We start from the raw sequence: 12,061 nt of genomic DNA, 5'->3' as shown, positions 1-12,061 counted from the left end.
AGTCAGTCATGTTATGCTCCTTTGAGGGCTTTGAGATGGTGGTGTTTTCACAGACTGGTCGAATTTACCTAATCTCCTTGTAACCAAGGGGGTTCCTGTGGAAAGAGATGTCCCATTGACTCTGGGCTGCTTCAGGATAATGGAACGTCACAGGTACCAGAGATGAAAAACGGCTAACGGGCCATCAGCAGGCAATCAAGTAGAGAAATGATCCAAGAAATACCCCTTACAGGTGGTGCATTGAAACGTTCCTTCAACACAGACATCATAGATACAAACACAGAGACAAGGATGACCAGTAAACCAGCGGGTAGTAATATGCCACGGAGAAAGAACATCTCTAATCCCTGTCCGTCCCTGTGTTTTTTCAAGAGCTGCCACACAATTGTACGTGCTTTAATGGTATGAGATAGCAAATGAAGGAGGAGATGGGGAAAAAAAAGGAGCACCAGAGATGAAATTGGCTATAGTGTTAAACAGAGGAAACGGAGGGGGTGACAGAAAGAAAAAGAAAGGATCATAGAGGTGAGAGGGTAGTTAAAAGAAAACACTGTATATTCTCATTGACACATACACAAACACACACACACACACACACACACACACACACATACTGTATATATATGTAGAACACACATCTGTGCACGGGTGGAAAAACACAAATATATGCCAGCAAACACTCAACTTTTGATTATTTTTTCACCCTTTATTAAGAGGCAGTGGCTTTGAGAAAACACAACATTGGAAATTAATAATTTATACAAGGAAAAGGTTACTCAGGCACAAAATGTCACATAAATATCGAGCAGAAGATGTAGTGATGCTCTAATTGTCATCAACAGTTAGAGCGTGCATAATAGCAATGGGTGTACATGGGAAATAAACAGTTCAGTCATCCTTTGTTACCGTCCCCTGCCTGAAATGTGGTGTATCACAAAATGCCATATTGAAGCTCTTATAATTTGCGCCCGAACAAGTTGAAGAAAATGCTACAGGATGTGCAAGAATTTAACAGCCAGCTGGTTTCACAGCAGTCATAGCAAATCCTCTAACTGACAGGTAAAAAGGTGGGAGATAGGCAAAACCTTTACAGCCTCCAGCTTTGACCGTAGATTTGATCGAGGCTGAGCGTTTCATCTCTGCCTCACAGTCACCAGTCAGTGATGACACATGCGGCGGAAAGACGCTGGATGCCACAAGTGTCAGGGTGAGACTTACGGTACTTACAAAAGAAGCTTATTTGAAGTTTACACATTTGCAATACCATGCTCATTTGTGTGTTTGAAATTAACATTTACCTCTGCCGTCAAATGGGAACATGATGTTTCATTCCCATGTCATCTGACTGAATGGGAATTTTGCTTTAACACGCTTTAGTTTGGTTATGTTCAACATAAGGTTAATTTAAAGAGAAAGAAGATTCAGAAATTTATAGGTCATTCTGTTGATATCATGGGCTATTGGGACCATAAGATATAGAGTTGAAAACAAAATGTCTGTTGCATCTCTGGTTACTTTTAGTGACCATGCAACAAACTAGTGGGGAAAAAATGTCAGTGTGTGCAAGGACACTGAAGTTAGCATCCGATTCAGCAGTTAAGGGGAAAGTTATGTTCTAAGCGACTGATTATGTGATTGTATATCAAGATTGTAGGTAGAGCTTTAACACTGTTTGAAACCAGTTTCAAATGTGTGAAATTTGGACCTGGTACAATGTGGTGTATATGTAAAAAAAAAAAGGAAAAAAAAAGTGAAATCTACCTTTTCAGCATTTTCACAAATAGAACAAAGATATCACAAATCTGACACTTTGCTTTAAAGAGTCTTTAGTTTCTCTGGGATAATCTAGGCTGGATCTGACAAGTCTAAGTATAGTGGTTTTTGATCTGAACCTGGTCTGATGAGGTCTAGATGTGAAAAAAAAAGCTCTCTTTCTTGCTTTCATAAATAAAATTAAGTTTTCACAACTTGAAGGCTACAGCATTAAGGCTTTAACAGCCAGCTTTTCACAAGTCTACCAAATCCTTTCACTACAGTCAAAAGGTGCAAAAAACACATAATCAGTCGCTTAGCATTGAAAGTTAAGTTTCCCTTAGTTTCAGCTCTGCCTCACAGCCACCAGTCAGTGATGCATGCAGGCGGAAAGCGCTGGATGCCACAAGTGTCAGGGTGAGACTTACAGTACTTACAAAAGAAGCTTATTTGAAGTTTACACATCCAGCACTTATGGATAAACAGTATCATTCATCTGGAGCCTTGTTTCCTCGTTTCCACCTGATGAATAAAAGTCTTGCGTTCACTCTCTAGTTTGCTTTTGTTCCATCTCTGGTTACTTTTAGTGACCATGCGTCAGTGTGTGCGACACTGTGTTACGACAGCAGTTGGCCAGTGCGACTGTTATGTGCAAGAGCAGGTGGTTTACAGTGGGTTTTTAAGACAGGTCACACACTGGTGAATCTGAGATGATGATGTGAGATGACGTACTTATTCCAGCCATTTGATCTCTGATTTCATTGATAGTGGTACCTTTTCCCCGATGTTTTACCTTTTCATGATTGTGACCAGTTGTCAGAAAGACCAGTATTAAGTATTGTATTATGCAAATTGTGTACGTCGGTAATGGATGCAGAGCACTGAGCGTAGTGTTGTGTGTGAGGTGGGTGCAAAACAGAAAAACCTTAACCAAACTGGCTGGTGGAGGCCTGGGAGGGAGAGAAGAGAGAAGTCAGGGATGAAGCCACTTAAATGGACTGAAGCCAAATATACTCAGGTCTATGTCATTTTCTGATGTCTTTCCCTACTCTGCCCATTGGCTCCTGAGCCAGGAGAATAAACCAACCACACAAGAGGGAGGGACATCACAGAAGTTATAGAATCTCTTTTGTTGGAGCGCTGCATTTCTTTTTCCCACAGAAACTTTAGGCTTGTGAACCAACATGACAGATCCTCTCCTCCATTGCAGGGTTTTCATCGACTGAGACATGAAACCACTGCTGGTTTTCGCATGTATAACCTTTGTCCCTATGTCCCTCTACAGACAAAAGCTCTGTCGGAAGCAAGCAATTCTGATGACCAAAACCAACTTAATCGTCCAAACCAAACTAATACACAGAGACACACACACACACACACACACACTCCCACCTTAATCCTGAAAACAAGTAGTAGCTAAATGGTTTGGATGACAGAGAAGTTGGTAGAAGTCCCTCCTGTATTTTTATTCTTTAAATTAAACTTTAACAAAATCTTTCAAACGGACAGTGCTGTTGGGAATAAACCATAATTAGACATTAGAGGAGAACATAAGTAATCAAGCTCTCCTTCTCTTTCTTTTTCCGTGTTCGTGTGTGTGTCTGTGTGTGTGTGTGCCTCTAGGTGGCAAATCCTCGTCAAACCAGTCTGACAGGACAAAATGCTTCTCTTGTTCCAACAGCACACAACAGTTTTTTTTACTGAACCGAAAACACCTCTGTCAAGTCTTTGGTTTTGTCCTTCAACGCCCCTCGTCTGTCTCCCGCAATATGAAGCTTATTGTTAAAAGAGAATACGCAGAGAAGATCATTCTGTAGCCCTGTCTGTCAACATGAGGCGATTGATACCATGCGCTTTAGAGTTCAAGGCGAAACCGTCTGAGGTCCTGGATTTGAAACGGTTGCAAGAAACTATGGGGCACTAGCCTTTCGCGTTGTGAAATCAGTCCAGGGGAAACGCATTTGACAGACATCCCCATGAAAGTCAAATACTGTTTTCCAGACGAGAGGACAAGCCGAGTCACGCCAGGAGGGCGCAGCAAGAATGTTACACGAAGATGCAAGGACCGCGGTGATTGGTGGAGAGCGCCGTCAGTCACCCGGAGGCGGCGGCCACACCCGACGGGCTCATCACTTTCAGGACGCGGCCGGGTTTCGATTCAACTGCTCGCGGTGCGTCCGCAGCTCCGTTTCATTAAAGGAAAAAACAAAACAGAAACAGCCACACGCAGAAGAATCGCTGACGGTTGGTTTGAGAACAATACACGTCTCAGCTATGGAGGGGAGGATTTTCAGCTTGACTCTGCTGTGTCTGGGTGAGTGTATCTCTGATAAATAACACTTGTTTCCGTCCTTTGCGCCTTACGGAGCTGCCACACCTGTGTGCGCGCACCTTGAGGTTAACTGAAACGGAACAAGCCCGAGCGACCTGTTTATGCAGGTGATCTGTCTCATCGGTTCGCTGTTGAGCAAACCTTTTTTTTCCCCAAAAATAATAAAAAGCAAACAAAATAAACTTTGGAATTCGTTGTATCTTGAAATCAACGTTGTCCAATGTTAATATGCTATTGATCTGTACTGTTTTCTTTCACATAGGCTTAGACCTAACACTGGTAACCTCATTAAATGTTTTTGGTTTCTAATAAAGCATATAAGACCCCGTGGCTGCAACCAACGATTATTTTCATTACCGAGTAATCTGCCTATTATTTTCCAATTTACTGGGTAAATCATTTAGTCGATAAAATGATGAGTTCTAAAAATGTCTTGGTTTTTGTTTGTTTTGTTCTTGACAAAATCCAAAGAGACAAAGGAAAATCAGAAATCGTCTGGAACAGCTTTAAGCCAGTTTTTTTTTTCTTCTCTGTGCTGTGCGCTAATGTGGCTGGGAAGGAAGGGTAGTAAGTCATTTGCACAGATGTAAAGTTCACCTGCTGAATCATTCTCTGTAAAGGTGCGTGCAACTTCAACCTGATCGCAGTTTGCAAATGGTAATAAAGAAAACTATCGCTCCTGTTTTTAAATTGGACAGTGTTGCCCGGTGTTGGTGCCCTCCAAGTGAACATCCCACAGGAGCAATATGAGCATGCCAGGGGGGACAACATCACACTGCCCTGCAGCTTTAAACCAGCAAAAGCCATAAACAGCTCCTCCCTAGTCATCATCACATGGTCTGTTGAGGCTGATAAAGCGAATGCTAAAGAGGTCAGTATCTATCTGTCATTCAGTCTGTCAATCAATCTATCTATCTATCAGTTATAATCAGCATAATCCTAATTCATCAGTGTTGTCAGTAAGAAAATTCATAGCAGAACTTTGCTGCCCTCCTTTCTTAATCTTCTTCTTATGTTGTTGTCTAACAGACCGTGATCCTCACCCACTTCTCCACTGGCACCACTGACATCAAATCACTGTATGAAGGTCGGGTGTCCCTGGACGTAAATATCCCATCTGGAAAGGCCAACCTGAAACTGTCCTCCATCACGCTGGCCGACAACAAGAATTTTGAGTGTCGTGTCCTGATCCCAGGCGACGACGAGGGCAAGCCGGCCGACACTACACGTTTGGTGGTTCTAGGTAACGCTGCATTTGTTTTCAAAGAAACAAACCCAATATTTGCTTTAAATATTTAAACGTGGGCGAAAAGAGTTTTGCATTGCATCTTCTTTCTGGCTTTCAAGTCAACATATTATCAGTTATTTTACTGCAAGTATAAGCTCAGTCGGTAAAACGTTTAGCATTTAAGTCTTCTCTAAGCTATCGGAGGTGGGTATTCCTACTGCAATGAAGTGAGAAAAAAACACATGACATATGGAAGTAGCAAAGAGACACTTCCTATGTTAACAGTTTATCCAGCTTTGCTACTCAATCTGTAACCGGCTGGCATCTTTATGTTACAACGCTCGCTGTACTCTAAACCATGTAACAATATATTAACATGCTTAAAAGAAAATAATGGTGGTTAGCACAATCACCTTACAGCAAGAAGGTTCTGGGAATCGAATCTGCAGATCAGCTGGTTTTATTTCTGTGTGGAGTTTGTTTCGTGCTTTCTTTGGGTTTCCTCTGGGTGTTCCGGTTTGCTCCCACGATCCAGAGACATGCAGGTTAGGTTTACTGGCACCTCTACATTGCCTGTAGCTGTGAATGTGAGCGTGAATGGCCGTCTGTCTCTATGTGTCGGCTCTGCGATTGACTGGCAACCTAGCCAGGGTGTACCCTGCCTCTCTAGCAGCGTCAGAAGGGATTGGCTACAGCCCCTGACCGTCAAGAATGACCCGGTATAGCTAATGGATGGATGGATGCGAAGGACATATTTTATTATTCATATATGCTACTAAAGAAACTCTTTTAAGGACAAATGACACAAATTACACCTTATTTTTATTTCTTTTTTTCTAGTGGCTCCGTCTAAGCCCATCTGTAAGCTCCAGGGTAAGGCAGAGTACGGCCAGAACATCAACCTGACCTGTGTGTCTGAGGAGGGCTCCCCACCACCCACTTATAAGTGGGAGAGTCGTGATGTACGGAACATGCCTCGTGTGGCAGAGCCCAGAACCACCGACAGTAAGTATCAGTGGCACGGTTTCCGACAGGACTGTCGATCCTGGAAAAATATAAGTCAGCTGTCAGCGCATAAACGTTAACAAAAGAACAACCATGGCCACAATCGGGGTGAGAATCAAGTCACGTTCATCTCCACTTGGTATATTTTCAAGTCAATTTTCAGCCAAGTTTGATGGTTAAAGGTGAAAAAGAGGTTGTTGTGTAGTGCTCACAAATTGCAAGACTTTCATTACAGAAACTGATGAAGTCAACACAGTTATCAGTTGAGATTCAGAGTGCTGGGAGGAAATTTGGGGATTTAGGGGCAGCAATGGGTTCGGCAGTAAAATGATTTTTAATGTAGAGCACGATTTTCACTAGATTTTTGGTGCTTACTCTAATGGTGATATTTGTGACCAAAAAAAAAATTCACATACATTCCATGTATTTTCTTGCGTAAACAAACATAAACACATCACATAAACATACATCTTGGATTTGGATCTCTTACATTTGGACATTACATGATCAAAACATGAACAAGATGTTCACTGAGCAGGACATTTTAAGATTGAATAACAATCCTCTAAGCGCTCGTCTGAAGACAAAGTATGTAATGGTGACATTGTTTCAAAATTGCCACAGGCATAGGCTGTATTAGGCCTTTCTGTACTGCAATTACTTCTTGATTTATTGGCCGACGTGTAGGCCGATGCTGAAATACAAAATCTGGCTGTACTTGAAAGTGTTTGCTTTTAATTGTGTTGTATAGTGTCCATACCAACAGTGATATTTGTTTGTGAAGGCCTCAGGGGGAACAATTGACAAGGGAGGACAGATGGATCAGCGCTGATACCAAAAATGTCTCTGTTTCATTCGTGTAATAGTACTATTTCATCCTTCAGTTCAGTTTAATTAAACCTTTGTTTCACCAAAATGTACAATAAAACTTTCAGGAACTACGATTGAACAGCACTGATTATTCATTGGGCACCTGGCAGATTCCAGAATATCCACTCGGATTTTTATGAGCAGTAGCATTGTAGAACTTGTAGTCTGTAAAATATGAAGCAATCAAATCATGATAGCAGGGATCTGTACAGTACACGTGACTGACTCTTTGTCTTTCAGAGGGAGGTATCCTGTCTCTGTACAACATCTCCAGGGATACATCGGGATTCTACATCTGCACCTCGAGGAACAAGATCCGCTCCGCTACCTGCAACATCACCCTCGCAGTCATGCCACGTGAGAGACACCTTCTTATGGCAGCATTTCAATAATAATCTGGGAATTTAGCATTCCCAATAAATACACATTTACAGTAATTCATTACAATATCATTTCTTCTGTTCTTCGTACACCCAACGCTTCTTCCTTTAATCCTGCAGCTTCCATGAAAATTGGCTTCACTGCAGGAATCATTGGCGGAGTTGTTGCCTTTCTGATCATACTCATCATCATCATCTATTGCTGCTGCTGCCGCAAGAAGGGCAAAGAGGAGGAATATGCCATGGGGTAACACTTTTCTCCCTTGAAGACACATGCAAACATACAAACACTCTCACACCGACTGATGAACAAGATGCTGTGATGTGAACAGAGGTTAACATCTGATACGACCCTTTCATGAGGCTGACCGAGCAAGTAGTCGTATATCAGGGCATTTAGGTTTATAGGCAGAGAAATTGACAGTCTAATGTCTGCCAACAAACTGGCTGTGAAAGGTCAAAAAAAAATTTTGTTTATACAGCAATTTTTTTCCATAAGGAAAAAGTGTTTTTTTAAATTGATAGAAAAAAGAAAAGAAAAAAATTACGGTTCCCAAAAATTAAAGAGGTAAAAGAGACCCACTTGGAGCCACAGGGTAAAAATATAGCTCGTAAAAAAAATCTGACGCAAATTGTGATGCGGACCTGAAACAAGGAAAGGTTTAAGGCTGCTTTTAAAAGAAGGCGTAGTTTCAGCACGTCACACAGAACAAACAGAATTCTTGCAGAGAAAGCAAAAAGACTAAATTTATTTTCATAGCTATTAGCAACATGTCACTTTGATTTTTACTTCCTCTTCATGTAAGTAAATTAATCACCAAGACAGACACCTACAGAAATCCTTCATTATACCTGACACTATGAACAAACAGAGAGGCTGCATGTTAATATGGCACATGAGAATGCCTCAGATATTTGCAATTTGTTTCTTTTGCACAGCCATATTTGCTCCATTTTATCAAGTGGTTGTTTATCCTCTATCTCTGATTGTTTCATACAGCTGGTATATTGTATGTTTCCATGACAATATCCCATCTATGTAACTGACTCAAGTTTGTTGACAGGATTACATAAAAATATTCAAAATATGAAAAGAAAGATATCTCTCAAACGACTGAGTCCATCAGAATTTTAAAAAGATATCAAACAATAAACCTCACCTGCTACCAGATTTCTTTAGACGCATTTGTGCAGAATATGTCAAAATATTTTCGAGATCCTACCACAACAACACAGCTGAGGTGGTTTCAAGGCAACTATGGTTCCAGACGAACGCTTCTAAAGAAATACACAGATACAAAAACTCTTCACCCCAAACATCTGACTTTTGTATGTCCACTTTCTAGAGTCCGTGAGGAAGAGTTCCCCGACAAAGAGCCGGCTAAAGATGATGATAGTCGCCGAGCTGATGGGCAGGAGGACATACGCAGTTTTGATGGCTCCGATGTGAAGAGTCCTGACCCCCTTGACCGCTATGAGGAACGGAGCGAGCATGGCAATGACCGCCGCAGGGATTATGATGATCGGCGCAGTGACTATGACGACCGCCGCAGCAACTACAACGACCGCCGTAACGACTACGACGACCGCCGCAGCGACTACAATGATCGGCGCAGCGACTGCGATGAACGGCGCAGCGACTACGACGATCGCCGTAGTGACTACTCCGACCGCCGGGACAGATACAGTGATCGCAATGACCGCTACGATGACAACCGCGACTATGACGACGGGCGACGCTACAATGACCGCAGAGACCGTCGCAATGATGATGACGACCGCTATGATGAGTCCTATGATGATCGTAATCCTGACAGACCACCGAGGAGGGACTATGACAACTAAGACCTCTGGTCTGGTCAACAGTTGTTGGTACCAACAACTGTTGACTATCTTCTGTTTTATTTCCATTGACTTTTCTTCCAATGGTTGCCAGTGACTTCACACTCAAGGTGTGACCTGATTGGCTCAAACAACATTTTGCCTCAGTGGACCTAGCTATGATAGAATTGGCTCAAAAAAACTGTATACTTATACTGGAATATATATGTATGTATTCCAGCATAAGTATAGCAGTATATATGTATATATACACATATATACATATGTATGTGTGTGTTTGTGTTTGTGTGTGTGTGTGTGTGTGTGTGTATGTGTATATATATATATATATATACATACAAACACATACATACAATAAGAGAACAATGACATTAACAGAAGACTATTAATGTCTCTTTACATTTTCTTACCTAGTGAAATTGAAACTGCCACCATATCAATTTTTAATGTTTTTTTCCTGTGATATAAAGGACACTGTTTTCTTTGAAACTTGCATAAATATAAGTTTACTGCAGCTCAGTCAGGGTTGGTCACATTCTAAAGTAGAGATGCAAACACTCTGTAGACAAAGTAATGCGACCCATGCTGCCTGATGTGTGGAAGAGGGCTGTGTAATACAGAAATTATGTGGAATTTTAGCTTTAAAATTGATATGTAGACATTGTTACAAAAGAATGCAAGGTCTTATGACTGTTTGTGTGTTTGTAATAATTTAAGATGGCTTCTGCTGTTGGGTGTAACTGGTGGTCGTTTTTTTTTAAGGAACCTACCATCTCACTAAAGAAAAGGGCTTCAGTTTTGTGTCATTATTTTTTTTTATGCTGAGTTAGATACTGTATATTCTTGTATAGAAGCAGAGGCACTGAACCGGCTTTGTCGTTCATCTTATTGAGTGCTTTCGGTTTCCCCAATTTTTTCTTTCTGAAACCACAACATTATGAAAACTAGAACTACAACTTCCTCTGACTGTTGTCATTAATAATGGCAACAGAGATCTGTTTTTTGTTTTGTTTTTTTGTAAATGAATATCATAATTTTAATGTCTAAACATTGAACATATATATATATCCATATATATATATCCATATATATATATATATCCATATATATATATATATATATATATATATATATATATATATATATCCATATATATAGATATATAGCATATAACCCCTTTTTTGCCATGTCACCTTAAAATATGTTTTCTATTATACTGAATTACTGTATAGAGATTTATGTTGAAATGCAATGAAATATGCATTGCATCTACACGCTATTATTTTATCTCACCAGTAATAATGTTACCAGTTTGCAGTGAGATTTCACAAAATTTTCCGTAATTGTGAAACAGTGCGTTGTTTCCATTTGAAAAATGCTGTAAAAATAAAGCCAATGAAATAAAACAATACACACAGCAGCTTCTCTGAATCCAGAACACTGGATGGCAACACAACACGTCTTAAACAACTCAGTTCTCACAGGATCTCATGGCATTGAGGAGGGATGGAAATATTATTATCATTGGCATTATTATTATTATAATCAACATAAGTAGTAGTAGTAGTAGTATTAATATTAATTGTTATGATATTATCTGGGGGATTCATTCACGTTCGAAACTTTTGTTTTGTATTTTTTTAACATTTAAAAATGTGCTCACCATGTTTCAGACTTCATCCTCCCGCTTCCCTCCCGCACCGCCACCATCCATTGTTTTCTGAAGGAGCTCCCCGCCCTTCTGCGTAAAGTTACACGACTACTACCGGATATGTGGTCAGTTGGACTTCAAAATAAAATGATAACGTAGCTGGGGGGGTAAAAATCTGCTCTTAAGAAATATGACAAACCATCAACCTGATGTGCGTTATTATTTTTCAGTTATAGTCTATTGACATTTCACTTTACGTATCCAGATTTTACCTAATTGAAAGTCCCACTGTGTGAAAATGCTCAAGTAAATATTAAATTACGATCTCTAAAATGCGGGTAATCGTACTTTCAAAATTACGTATTAGTAAAGCAGCATAGCAATTAAAACACCCCATCTTTCAAAAGCTACTATTACAGAATGTTGGACCCTCATGAGAGTATCTCAATATGTTGAATATCCCAGATTTTAACCCAGTATTGTATGGGGTTTTGGTGGTGTGTCCACACTCGCTGGGTATGTTGGTAAAATAAACCACAAATGCATCACTTGCTCTGAATGTAATATGTCTTAGACTCTTACATATTTCACATAAGAAACAAGCAAACGAAACGACCGCAAAGTGACGCAAAAGGACCACAAACACACGCAAAAGGACTACAGATGACACAGCTTGACCCCTCCGCCGAAAAGTTTCTGAGCCTGCCTCTGGTGTAGACCCCAAAGTAACCTGCAATTAATCCATTTTAAAATGTTGACTCCCGAGTAAAGGTGAAACGAGATCAGTGGGGCTATGTCAGAAGCTATACTTCAGTAAAATACCTGACCAGACAACAGCTCTTCGCTTTCCGCCTCTCCTCTCAACGCTCATTTTCTCATTACCCCGTCTACGCGAACGAAAGCTTTTATCTTGAAAGCCCACTGCCGGTAGTTTTGAGTTTTATTTTGGTGACGTTGACTCCGGTCCCGTTATCCTGCACTTAACTCTCGGACGTTGGGGA

General features: G+C 40.7%; 1 protein-coding gene across 1 annotated transcript; it reads left to right on the top strand.

The window, feature by feature from the left end:
• Positions 1–3,920: 3,920 nt before the first annotated feature.
• On the top strand, positions 3,921–9,653 carry LOC120793837 (cell surface A33 antigen-like). Its single transcript, XM_040134275.1, has 7 exons — positions 3,921–4,066; positions 4,783–4,955; positions 5,114–5,327; positions 6,153–6,317; positions 7,428–7,544; positions 7,688–7,814; positions 8,914–9,653. Exons 1-7 carry the CDS (start codon positions 4,027–4,029, stop codon positions 9,410–9,412), a joined length of 1,335 nt encoding a protein of 444 aa, XP_039990209.1. The 5' UTR covers positions 3,921–4,026; the 3' UTR covers positions 9,413–9,653.
• The last annotated feature ends 2,408 nt before the right edge of the window (positions 9,654–12,061 follow it).

This window comes from Xiphias gladius, chromosome 1 (genome assembly GCF_016859285.1).
Source record: "Xiphias gladius isolate SHS-SW01 ecotype Sanya breed wild chromosome 1, ASM1685928v1, whole genome shotgun sequence".
Classification (NCBI taxonomy): domain Eukaryota; kingdom Metazoa; phylum Chordata; class Actinopteri; order Istiophoriformes; family Xiphiidae; genus Xiphias; species Xiphias gladius.
The sequence above is the reverse complement of the archived record's forward strand: the minus strand, read 5'-3'. Positions and strand labels throughout refer to the sequence as shown.